Source organism: Mixophyes fleayi, chromosome 1 (assembly GCF_038048845.1).
Source record: "Mixophyes fleayi isolate aMixFle1 chromosome 1, aMixFle1.hap1, whole genome shotgun sequence".
NCBI classification, from domain to species: Eukaryota; Metazoa; Chordata; class Amphibia; order Anura; family Limnodynastidae; genus Mixophyes; species Mixophyes fleayi.
This window is the reverse complement of record NC_134402.1, coordinates 463,571,030-463,585,066: the sequence shown is the minus strand read 5'-3', so window position 1 is coordinate 463,585,066 and position 14,037 is coordinate 463,571,030. Positions and strand designations below refer to the sequence as shown.

At 41.9% G+C, this 14,037-nt stretch overlaps 1 protein-coding gene across 1 annotated transcript in view; it reads right to left on the bottom strand.

The window, feature by feature from the left end:
• LOC142103502 (sphingomyelin phosphodiesterase 5-like) overlaps positions 1-13,776 on the bottom strand; it is a 55,015-nt gene extending 41,239 nt beyond the window's left edge. The window contains exons 1-2 of the mRNA XM_075187540.1: positions 13,701-13,776; positions 9,696-10,578 (exon numbers count right to left, since the gene is read on the bottom strand). Of these exons, the coding sequence (XP_075043641.1) occupies positions 9,696-10,547 (852 nt within the window). The 5' untranslated portion in view covers positions 10,548-10,578; positions 13,701-13,776. The remainder of the gene's footprint in view (positions 1-9,695; positions 10,579-13,700) is intronic.
• Positions 13,777-14,037: the final 261 nt, after the last annotated feature.

Here is a 14,037-nt window from a genome sequence, read left to right as displayed (position 1 = left end):
TCCGTACTTGCACCAGTGCTTTTTTTAATATCTTAATTGGCGACATTGCAAATGTTATTGAAGGGAAAGTAGGCCTTTTTGCAAACGACACAAAGATATGCAACAGGGTAGACACACCAGGAGGGGTAAAACAAATTGATTATTTAGGTAGACTAAAGAAATGGTCCAAAGTGTGGAAACTACAGTTTAATGCCATAAAATGCAAAATCATTCACTTGGGTCTCAAAAACCCAAAGGGATCTAGGAGTCACTGTTTCAGGTGATCTAAAGACAGCTAAGCAATGTAACAAAGCAATGAGAAAGGCGAGTCAGATGCTTTTTTGTATAGGGAGAGGAATCAGTTGAAGGAATAATGTCACTGTATATGTCATTGGTACGTCCTCATCTAGAATACCGTGTTCAGTTCTGGAGGCCATATCTCCAGAAGGATATAAATACATTACAGACTGTACAACGGAGGGCAACTAAAATGGTACATGGACACCATCCCGTCTTTATTCCAAACGCTCTTCTTTTAAGCGCTATAGGGAGCGCTGTACTGCCACCACCTAAAACCACTTCCATCTGGGTAACTCTTGCTGCTAGTGTACCCCCCCTTGCTTGTCCCTTGGGTTGGTACCCCTGGCCTCATGCAATATACCAGAGCTGCAGCGTAGCCGGTAGAAGCAGATGCAATTACACAGTCTGGGTCACAGAAAACACATGATTCAGACAGCACGGGTGGTAGAAAGGAAGAGGTCTATACATTCTGGGCAACCAATGAGAGAACGCATAGAAGAAAAATAAACCCCACTTGCGTTGATCGTGCCAATGGATGACACCCGCCACTACTCTTAATAGGACTGAGACTCCACTATTCTCCGAAGTGTTAATTAACTGTTTCTTTCCTGTGGTTTAATGAGGTTCATTCAATAGCAGAACTACAATGGCTGAGTATTGCGATTTCTTCCCCCCTCAACAATACCATCATCCACACCCGGCCAATTAATTCCTCACCCCTATCATCACTAGTCTGTTTTACTAAAGTGTCCGTCATCCTACACACCCGTATTGACCAGACTTACACCCAGCCTACTAACGCCTCACCCCTATCATCACTGGCTTCAAAGAGGAATTTCCGCGCACACTTCAAGAATCCGTCACTAACAGCTAGAGGAAGTTTCCCTGGCCAACTTCCAACTAACCGGATCTCTACACACCTTTAACAGAATCTGTATTAACCTAGGGAAGGAGAAGGATATACAGCATTGTACCAGCACATTTAGAATACGGGAGTCAGAATGAAAACCCTATTCCAGTAAGTCTTGAAATAAATTTATTTCCAGAATGATTCATTAGTGAGCAAAGAAAGCACATGACATTATTATATATAAAGACTGAATTCCAGGCTGCATGATATACCCGACATAACTGGAGTCTAAAAAACGCTCTTTCAACCCTCTGCAGCAGCTTGTCACGTTAGCAGGGAAGGGTTTCTCTAACAAAGTAGACAGTGACTGACTGCCTTCCAAACATTCCTTACACAAATGCACTGTGTAGATGATTGGTTCAAACACAGGATCACAATCAGTGATGTCACAGCAGCTCAAAAGACTGCTATCTTATCTTTTTTTTCAATTTAGGCATCTCAGCTTTTTGATCTGCATCAGATCTCATTAGGACACTGTCCTAGAGATGTGGGAGGGGCTTCAGCTGTGGGTAATGGAAGCAGAAGGTTACATTTTTGTTTTAAAGGGGAATCTCATGGTTAAAAATGGAACATGCACTTTAAAACTTAATTTCAACAATTTCTTCTTCAAACTCGAACTCACAAGCAAATAAATGTATTTCCAATAAAAAGAGCAGTTTACAAATGTTATGTGACCATGACTCTCCTTAAACAGTACAACTGTTTTTACTAGAGATGGGCGGGCTTGGTTCTCAGACAACCGAAACTGCTCGAACTTCCAGAATCCGGGTCCCGAGCTGAGTAGGCTAGGTACTCTCCCGCCTATTCGGATTCCAAAACAAGGCAAAACGTCATCGTGACGTCGTCGGATCTCGAAAATTTTAGACTGAATAAATATCTGCCTCCACAGCGATCCAGCGCCATTTGAGCGAGGGAGAGAGAAGGGTTAGGTCGCAGGAATAGAGTAGGAAGAGAGTAGTAGGAGGCATTTTGCCCAATGTGCACGACAAGAGTTTTCTGGTGTTGAAATTATAATATACCAGCACTATATATTTCTGAATTTGCACTACAAGTGTTTTGGGTCTCATTAAAATGGATTCACAGCAATCCACATATGAGCAGGATCAGCAAGCAGCTGCTGCCACCAGTCCTGATGATAGTCATCTGGTAAAGCCTATGTAAAAGTAGTCTTTTTAAGTCAGGGGGAAAAAAAAAACAAAAAAAAACACACACACAAAAAAAACCTTTTACCATGTTGTAGAGAAAAAGAGCTGCAATCGAGGAAAAGTTAACTGCCAATAAAAAAATAGCCAACATGCCATTCTACACACGCAGTGGCAAAGAAAGAATGAGGCCTTCACCTTTCTCTATTAGTGCGAGATCTAAAAATGTTACCGAGTCTTCTTCTTGTACGGTCACTCGTGACCAAGCAAGACCAAGTAATTCGGAGTCCAAAAGTGGTGCACAAGTACTGTTATGCGTGAAAGCAGAGTTGCAAGAAAACAGTAAGGCATTAGAGGATAATGTATGCTCTGAATCAGAAATGACACCAATCCCTGAGGAGAGTCCATCCACGAGTGGTATGTGTAATCATGGCCATTCTGATAGTGTACCCATAAAAAAGGGCCCTTTCAGCATTTCTGCTGATGTGTGCCTGAACAGCCCAAGTGTAGTCGGTGATACACAAATTAAGGATACCACTTTGGAATTAGAAGAGGATGAGGGGGAGATTTGTGTAGCCGACGAGTGTGCTAATGAGGATGTTGATGGGGATGAGGTTGTTTGTGTAAATCCTACACCATTGGCAGCAGTTCTGGCACATGACAAGAAGCCCATTGTCATGCCGGGGCTTAAGATCAAAAAAGCCACTTCTTATGTGTGGAATTATTTCTACCCAAATCCTGACAACAGTTGTATAGCCATTTGTAGTGTATGTCAAGTCACAGTCAGTCGAGGGAGGGACCTTAACCATCTTGGAACCTCATCCATTTACGCCGTGAGTTCATGGCAAGGTGTTGGGAAAACCTGAAAGTTATGATAAAAAAATAACAACAAGCAGTCCATCATCAGCTAGGACCCTTCTGTCACCTACATCCCGACGGCTGCAATCTACACCCACAACATCGTCCTCATCAATATCCTCAGTAGCGATCGGAGTTAGCCCTGCATCCCACTTGGCAAGGCTCGATGACTCCTGCACTATAATTGATTCCTCTGAAGAATGTTTGAGCGTTAGTCCCACTGTTGCTGCTGCTGTTGGGAATGAATCTTCCTCCCATAAGAAGCTCAAGAAGAAGAGCGCTACTTATTTACAACAATTAACTGTGAAACAATCTTTTGCTAGAGGAAGCAAATATGACAGCAGTCACCCAGTTGCAAAGCGGATCACAGACGCCATGTCTACTATGCTAGCGTTAGATCTGCGTCCAATATCCACTATAAACGCAGCTGGTTTTTCACAGTTAATTGATGTTTTGTGTCCCCGTTACAAAATTCCATTGTGACACCATTTTTCACGAAAAGCTATTCCGCAACTGTACCAAAACTTTCGTAAAAATGTACTAATTGGGCTCAAAAATGCCATTCTACCTACTGTCCACTTAACCACAGATATGTGGACAAGTGGAAGTGGGCAAACCAAAGACTATATGACTGTGACAGCCCACTGGGTTGGTCATTCGCCTTCACCAGCAGGAACAGCAGCAGCATTTACACCACTACGTAACATTTGTCACAGGCAGGCGACTCTTTGTATCACCGGCTTCACTAACAGGCATACAGCTGATAATTTGTTACAAAAACTAAGGGATTTCATGGATACATGGCTTATACTACTTGGACTCTCCCCAGGATATGTCATTTCTGATAACGCCAACAATATTGTGCGAGCATTACAGCTGGGTGAATTCCAGCACATTCCCTGTTTTGCTAACACAATAAACTTGGTGGTGCAGAGCTTCTTGAAAAATAACCGTGAGGTGCAGGAGATGCTTTCGGTGGCCTGTAAAATTTCGGGACATTTCCGGCATTCTGCTACAGCATGTAAGAGATTACAGCAGCTCCAAGAGCAGTTTAACTTGCCCTGCCACCAACTTAAGCAAGAGATGTTAACAAGGTGGAATTCCACCCTGTACATGCTTCATAGAATGGAGGAACAGCACAAAGCCATCCAAGCGTATTGCACAAGCCATGACATTGGGAAAGGAGGGGGGATGTATTTCACACTTGCACAGTGGAGAATCCTTTCTGTGCTGTGCAAGGTGCTGAAACCATTTGAAGTTGTGATGTGTGAAGTGAGTTTAGACTCTGCTAGCTTGAGCCAAGTCATTCCTTTTATTCAACTATTGGAAAAGCAGCTTGACAAATTGAAGGATGAGATGAAAGAAAGCAATTCCGCAAAGTATGTTGGCCTTGTAGATCAAGTACTTAATTCGCTTTGCAATGATCCAAGAGTTATTAAAATCTTGAAGTCGGATCACTACATTTTGGCGACTGTGCTTGATCCTAGGTTTAAGACCTACATTGATTCTTTGATTCAAAATGACAGATCTGAACATTTGCAAGGAGCTATTGGTCAGCAAGTTGTCCGCTGAACTAGGCCTTCAGCTTCTCAGGCAGCTGCTGCTCGGAAAAAATTGCACTTTCCAAAGAGAAGCAGGGAAGACGCAGGGGGCAGACCACAACAGTTTGACATCTGGGTGGGTTTGAAAGATTTTACCAAAAAATGTGTGACCTTGCCCATAACTCCATCCAATCCTACTATTAACATGCAAAGGATGGTGGAGGATTATTTTCAAGAGTTAATTGATATGGAAATGTCAGACAGTCCCTTTCCATACTGGGAGGAAAAACAAGCCATTTAGAAAGCGCTCGTTGACATTTATTAGCTGTAGGATTACCTCACTTATCCAAGAAACAGGTGGTGCGGTTGTAAAAAATGTTTCCTAGATGTGGTAGGAACTGCCGTGTGTTTGAGTCATTGCTCTGTCGCTTACCATCCAGCCAGGTCGCTGCAGTATTTGGCTAAAAGTGTATGAAAAGCATATTGTGACCTGTGAGGTGGTCAAAATTGAATGGAAATGACTGCAAATTAGTGTTAGTGAGGTTAATAATAATGTAGGTACAAAATAATACCTAAATTATGTTAGTTTAGCCCAAAAAAATGGAATGGTTTAAGAAATTGCAAAACAAAACCAAAAGGGCGGTTTTGCCAAAACCAAAACACAAAAGTAATCCAGATCCAAAACCAAAACCAAAACACGGGGGTCAGTGAGCATCTCTAGTTTTTACTAATAGATTGTTAATAAAGTATTTATTCACATCCACAAATAAATCTTTATTTCCTTCATCAAAGGCAATTCTTTCAAAATCAATCTGTGAATGATGTGCTGTGTGCTACTCTCAAAGCTTATAAGCATTAAAATTAAATTGTTCTTCAATCTACCAATTATTTTACTAAAATTACAAGAAAAAAACATGTTACCATTTAGGCAGAAATGACAATTCACAAAATAGTGTCAATTCCACTCACATTTTACTTTCAGATATGGAACTTCCAATTTTGGGCTTTAGGGATTGCTGAAAGTGGTTCAACAAAAACAATTCTTTCAAATATTTGTGGCTGGATCAGATAGAAATAACTTATTAAAGAAATGTATTACTATTAGTGGCACAGTGCACTGCTGAATATCATTGCAAATGTACTGATCTTTGATATTGTGTTTTATGTTTGTATTGGAAATGTAGTAATATGCCATGTTGGAAGAAATTTGTTTTTTGTAACCCTAAAGGAAGTCCCATGCTAATTAGTCCTTTTCATTTGTGAGTGACTAACATAACCTTTAGCATGAATGCACAGGATGGGGTCATTAGACTTTTATCCTGTGTCTTAGAAAGATAGGAAACCTAACAACAAGTAATTTAGGAAATCACAGATTTATGTAAATTTTGTTAAATACGAAATTAGAGAATATTGTACATCCTGATGCTAAATATCTGATGTAATATCTCAGACTTCGTGGTGCCAGCTATAAAGGGGGCTGGGTTACCCCCCTGGAAACATGTGTGTCAGAAATTGTATAAAAAGAGCCCTGTTTGACCATGTTACTTATTATACCATCTGAGATTCTGGAGATCACTAGTCCCACTAACAAGTGCGTAACTGTCCTTATGAGGACTTCTAAGGGCATATTCAATTAGCTTACCCATTCGTGGTAGCGCACTTTTCCATTAAAAGTGTGCAGTATTGACAGTAACACAGTACCACAATAGCACTGATTTTCCTTCACAACCCTATGGGGTGCACAAGAAAATCCACCTTATTGCGGTACTGTGGATATGGCCCGTTTGGCGCGTTACCGTGGACCGGAAACCTAATTGAATACCCTCCCTTGAGTTAATAAATATCACTGCTCCAAGATCCTACTTTAACGTCTACTTAACTGCTGTAACCCTTTGACCTATAGATTAGACCACTTTAAACAGTTATACGGCTGTTCTGAGGTTAGGACCAGCCACCATCCCCTTTCTTTATCCCAATTGCGCCTCTAAGCGCAGTAGTGCTGTGGATGGTTCCTCCCTGGCCTATCACACTGGCCAGAACTGCTGGTAGCGAGCAGAGCAATGATGCTAGAAGCTGGGTTACAACCTCAGAACAGCTGGAGAATGGGTTCAATGTGAGTCTAATCTGCAGGTCACAGGAATTACAGCAGGGAAGTAGTCGCAGGATCCTGACGCAAAATGATGTTTATTAGCTCAAATGTCCTAATAAGGACAGTTACAGCTACTAGTTGAAGATACTAACAACATCCAGAAAGGTACAGATGGAATGGTACATTACATGGTCAAACAGGGGTCTTTTTATACAGTTTTTGATACACATGTGGGCAGGGTTTAGCCCAGCCCCTTCCTAGCTGGCACTGGAACGTCTGATCAGATAACTTAACATCAGGATATAATCTAATCTTGCATCTAACACAATTTAACTTTCACATCAACCTTATTTCCTCAGATTTACGGTCTACATTGTTAGGGTTCCTGTCTCTCTAACAAGACATGCGCACACAGGTAAAGACCCCCTGCCTGGCCTTTAGGCCAAAGCAGGTGTTTGTCACTGCCCATGAAAAGACTTACTTAGCATTTCCTGCTATCAGCAAAAGAGACTTTCTCCACACATTGGGCATTTCCTCTACCAAAATTACAAAACAAAAGCGAATCCCCTCCCCTGGCATAATAAGTTAAAAATCAATGCCTCAGAAATAAATGCATTTCCTATACAAAGTGCCACACTATACAACACCACTGCTTCTGCAACTATATAAATAAATGCCCTGTGCTATTTCCTTTAAATAACTTTATATAGTGAACTATTGTTTTTTCACATTATTATTGGATCATTACAATTGATATATTAGTTTACTTTTGCAGTAGTTAACAATGTAAGTAAACAATTTGTCTTTATAAATATTTGTTTTTCCTGGAAACTACTAGTGAAGTTTGCAAAAAACGGTTAATTTGTCTTAAAAAAATTATTATAAAGTCAAACTCACAAATACTGATAATAACTCCAAATGTAACATTAAATATTACTGTGAATTATTTTACATTAGCATTAAAGATTTGCCTACTAAACACTATATGAAGAATTAGCCTGTGGGTGACTGTCACACGCTGCACCTGAACTGCAAAACATAGATTAGATGCATTGTGTTCAATCTGTCTGTACCCACTTACGTCTCGGTGCTTTTATGTTGCTTATTCACCACATTCATATCTGTGTGAATGCATTGTGTACATACCCACTATGGGTTAACAAGTGCTCTAACCATATCTGTAGTCCTATTTTCTGTAGCTCTCAGTTCAGTGTGATAAAGTGGTGAATGATGTTATCGGATGCTTTTAATAAAACCTTATTTTTAAAACTGTGGCTTATTTCTATATGTGAACTGCAGAACCTTGGAACTGCATTTCAGTTGCAGACACCTAGGGCCTGATTCACTAAGGCACGTATCTGACGATTCTGAGCATATCGTACATAAAATCACCCTGTGCACGTCCAGATCAGGGAGATACGGCCATGTACACACTCAATGTCCGTGCATAAGGGGCCGTAATTCTGCCTACGACTCTGGGGAGTGAACTAGGAGGGGACGGGGCGTGTACGCACTCAATGTCTGTGCGTAAGGGGCCGTACTTCTGCCTACGACTCTGGGGAGTGAACTAGGAGGGGACGGGGCGTGTACGCACTCAATGTCTGTGCGTAAGGGGCCGTACTTCTGCCTACGACTCTGGGGAGTGAACTAGGAGGGACGGGGTGTGTACGCACTCAATGTCTGTGCGTAAGGGGCCGTACTTCTGCCTACAACTCTGGGGAGTGAACTAGGAGGGGATGGGGTGTGTACACACTAAATGTCCGTGCGTAAGGGGCCGTACTTCTGCCTACGACTCTGGGGAGTGAACTAGGAAGGGACGGGGCGTGTTGCCATTTTTCGCTGCACAATAGGGGCGTGCCAAACTCGAGCACACGCAGCCACTGCCATATCAAGCTCTACGGCCGTGAAAGTACCTGGTGTGGGGCTTATTGACACGTTCGCTGTGCCACACCCCTTCCGCACAATCCACTTGCCGAATGTGGTGTATGTATATGTAGGCTGTGTATTACTGAATAATCTGCATGCTCCTCTGCAGCAAGTCCCCATGTCAGGGGGTGACTTTCTAACAAGGCAGACATGGAGTGACTGGCAGCTTAGCAGACTTGCTGAAATACAGCATTGGTGGATTCAGAGGGGAGTGGCCAGTGAGGTCATAGTAACTGAAATGACTGCACATGTCCTAAAGAAGTGGGGGGCTCCCGCTGTTTGTATTGGAGGGGTAATACTTTACTCTTTAGTCAGGTTAGCACAGCACATATGTATTTTGCCTTCACAGTTCATATTCCAAAATTTCACTTTTGGGATTTAGTAGTCCATAAAATATCATGTTAAATTTAGCCATAGACAGTTTTAAAATCAAATTTGTAATATGGACTGTAGTGTCCTTAAGAACTATCTTACAAGGTTTGTGAGTTTGGAGTTATGGTGGCTCCAATACAAAGTGATGGTATTAGAACGTCTTCAACCTCACACCTCTTCTGTGAATTTATCTATCTGACCTTCCACTCAACACTGAACAAAAACATGGGGATTAGTGTCGGAGAGGTTCTAATGTGTGTCTAAGGGTAACTACAGATCTACAAGTCAGGGAACATGTACCCAATATTCATTAATGTAACTACACCAATGATTGCTTGCTACGGGCTACGGGTTATGGGCTACGGGTTATGGGCTACGGGTTATGGGCTACAGGCTACGGGCTACACCACATTCATGCTGTTTGCATCATATTAAAGAAAAATTCCTTTTTGAATCAATAAAGTTTTGTGAATGCTGCGATCAGATGACATGAACACACACCATGTACATATATATACATATCTCACAGTTCCTTACAGGCTAGCACACGTGTGCTGCCATGCTTGTCACTAATTTACCTTTACACAGAGCAGTCCTTTGGCAGCCAGTGCGTCCTCCCCACATGCATTGGGATAATAATAGTACTTGGCATTAACAAAAAGGTGTCGACTGGCCAGAAATAATCCGCTGTTAAAGAACTTGAAGCCACCACTGTGAGGTCCTGTAGGACCAACATCATACAAAATATGGGGAAAGGAAGGAGCAAGGCAGCTGCGCAGTTTACGAGACGCGCGCCCATCAAACACTTCCTGGAGGCATAAAAAGTCAGCATTTTTGGGGAAAACCAGGGAAACCTCAAAAGGAACATCTCCTTCTCCATGTTTAACCATCTCCTCCTTATCGAGTGTCTCCACCATTGGCAGGACATCCTCCGTGCTGCATATCGGCAGCGAGTCCTCACTAGTCTGTACCGACTCTGTGGGAAGACTCAGGATCTTGGAAATGACAGAGGTGCGACATTGCGTGTGGCTCAGGTTACTGAAACGTGCCAAACCATCCGGCAGAAGACAGAGATTGGCACTGATGAAGATGAAGGAGCAGCCATGTGAAAGGGTCTTCTCCGGAAGGTCATGCGTCTGTAAATGGCGCTGATAACAGAATGGGCGGCGACCTCGATGCAGAAGAGACCAAAAGACAAAACCAATGACACCCAAGGGGAGAGAAAGAAGAAAGAGAAGAATAAAGAAGGGAACCCCGAGGACCAGGGAAAGTACCCTCCGGGCTGGACCCCGAGAGCGCTCTACACTGGTCAGGACAACACAGGACAGAAGGCGATCAATGAACCAGTAAGAAGGAAAGAGAAGAACACAGCTCAGGGAGAAGAGAGTATGAAGGAAACGGCAACGGAAGGGCGACTCGGAGAGAAGCATTGATGACACTGAGCTGCTCTCATGGAAAAAACTGAAACATAAAAAAAGAAAAATAAGTTTATATTCATAAAACGAAGCTAATTAGCAATTCACCTAATACTACTGGTAGCTCTTCAGCAATGTTATGGTCAGCAGCACAAGGCAACACCAACAAAATCCACAATGAGTGAACATTTCTATACAGAATCCTATAGACTATGAGCTGCCCCCTCTCACCGCTTTGTCTGTCTGTAAATACTCCAACAGTAAAGCGCTCCAGAGAGTGCTGGCACTTTATAAATAAATGCAAAAACTTTTACTATTTATATAACGCCAACACACTCCAACACATTACCCTTATTATTAACAGAAAAGCAATGCAAAGTATGCTGGCGTTATCTAGATGTTAGTAATTCTACCAGTCACACAAGCTGTGATCGGTATTGGCTGCTGTTTCCTGGACTTTAACTCCAGGAAATCTGAGCACGAAACAACTATATTCACAATCATTCATTCGTGTTACCCGAAATAGTGAGAATAGGAACAGCAGACCCGCTGCCAGTTACACAGCCATCCAGCCCTTTATATTCTCCCTGGAAAAGGGTTGACCATGTTTCTGCACATAGAAAGGAAGAGCTGCATTATAGTATAGCCCCAACACCCCTTTGACAAGTTCATAAAGGTATAGCCCAAGATTGGGGAATCCCATCGCACAAGCAGCCAAAGCCCCAACACATTTCTGCTTGTCAGCAAACTTCTTGCACATGCTCCCTGGCTCTTTAAAAGATACTGCAACCCTTTACAATTAGACCAAAGTAAAATAAGAACAGTGCTCATATATCCTATTAAAATTAAAATGCTTCCAATAATGTCTGTACCTTAGAACTGACTACCCAGCTCCTGGATTCTGCAGTTTGTGTTATACCCCAGTTACAGCCTCAGTGACCAGCATATTATACAGCTCAATGACCAGCATATTATACAGTTCAATGACCAGCATATTATACAGCTCAATGACCAATCATCCATATTACCCAGCTAGCAATAACCAGCATATTATACAGATCAATGACCAATCATCCATATTATCCAGCTAGCAATAACCAGCATATTATACAGCTCAATGACCAGCATATTATACAGTTCAATGACCAGCATATTATACAGCTCAATGACCAATCATCCATATTACCCAGCTAGCAATAACCAGCATATTATACAGATCAATGACCAATCATCCATATTATCCAGCTAGCAATAACCAACATATTATACAGATCAATGACCAGCATATTATACAGTTCAATGACCAGCATATTATACAGCTCAATAATGACCCATCATCCATATTATCCAGCTAGCAATAACCAGCATATTATACAGATCAATGACCAATCATCCATATTATCCAACTAGCAATAACCAGCATATTATACAGCTCAATGACCAGCATATTATACAGATCAATGACCAGCATATTATACAGTTCAATGACCAGCATATTATACAGCTCAATGATGACCCATCATCCATATTATCCAGCTAGCAATAACCAGCATATTATACAGTTCAATAACCAATCATCCATATTACCCAGCTAGCAATAACCAGCATATTACATAGCTCAATGACCTATCATCCATATTATTTCACCTGCAATGACCAGCATTTTATTATTATTATTATCAGTTATTTATATAGCGCCACTAATTCCGCAGCACTGTACAGAGAACTCATTCACATCAGTCCCTGCCCCATTGGGGCTTACAGTCTAAATTCCCTAATATACATACACACACACAGAGACAAAGAGAGAGACTAGGGTCAATTTTGATAGCAGCCAATTAACCTACCAGTATGTTTTTGGAGTGTGGGAGGAAACCGGAGCATCCGGAGGAAACCCACGCAAACACAGGGAGAACATACAAACTCTACAAAGAAAAGGCCATGGTCCAGAATTGAACTCATGACTCATGCTGTGAGGCAGAAGTGCTAACCACTGAGCTGCCCCAAGTATTTTCAGTGTTTCCACCGACAGGTTTTTCCCCTCCCTGTCTTCCCAGGTGAAGACCAGGGAATCTGGAATGTGTTTACTGAGCGACTAATCAGACATAATAGAGTAGTAGCTGGACAAAAAGAGCGTCAGACCCCACTGTACCAAATTGGTATCATTTTTTGAGCATGAATGTGGGACATATTAGGGTTAACCCTAGCCCCATGTGGTCATTAGGCAGCAGTTGTAAACAGTGCTAAACCTTAAAAGTATATATACCTGTATGTAGAAGGGATCTGCAAAGTTTCTACATTAAGAACTAAGCGAACTATGATCCCCATAACAGCCCTTGAAAGTCCCAATATCTCCCATAAGGTCACTGTATACGAGCTTAATTTCCACCACTGGCCGTATTGGTCACATTACACACACACACGATTCATATATATGTAAAAACCTGAACCCAACCTATCCAAATAATGATCCATTAGGATATTTTAAGGAACCGGGAAGATCTGCATCCACTGACACAAAAATGGATCCTGGTAATATACCAAGCTCTGGTCAAGGTACAAACATTAAACTATACAGGTATGCCATGCATCTCTACATACACAGTGCACATGCTACACGTCTCTGTACACACACAACATTACAGATTCACACATACACAGAGCACATGCTACAGGCATTACATGTATCTATCATACACACCAGTGATTTGCCAGTTGCGTGGAATTAAGAAGTAACTGGGTGAATGCAGTTCTAATACTTTGCAATAATATTGAAATATGTTGGAGGTTATTGGCCACACCTGCCAGGGCTGGTCAGACTGGTGGTCAGTGGTCTAACACACACTGCTGGCTGTAGTGTTCACCTAGAGCCTGTTATACTAGGAGATACAATGGTGTATTCTATTATAATAGGAATCTGTTGAGCTCCAAGAGCCGGATGGGAAATAAAACTAGTTGGGTGGAGCAACCAAGGAATAGCTGCTGGGAGAACACTACACTGAGCACATACATAACACATATCAATACTCAGAGACCACATGCTACAGGCATTACATATATCTATACACACATTACACACTGCACATATTACACATGTCTATATACACACACAGCACATATTACATATATCTATACACACACAGCACACTCACTATACAGAGTTATTACCGAAAAGGTTTCCAATCTGTGACTCATAAGTAGGAAGAAAAGTGCTTGTTTGGAAGATCATGTGATGTGAGGGGCGTGACTACAGCAGGTCACGTGACACAAAACTTATCGGGTTTTTTAAAACTTCCAGCAAAGGTGACGTCATGACTGGTGATACATTGTATCACTGCTCAAACTGTCACATACTGAGATCTCTAACACTCTCCTCTCACATCACACTGTCTAATACTGACACCCACTAGTCTGAGATCACTAACACTCTCTCCCCCACATCATAACTGTCTAATACTGACACCCACTAGTCTGAGATCTCTAACACTCTCCTCTCACATCACAC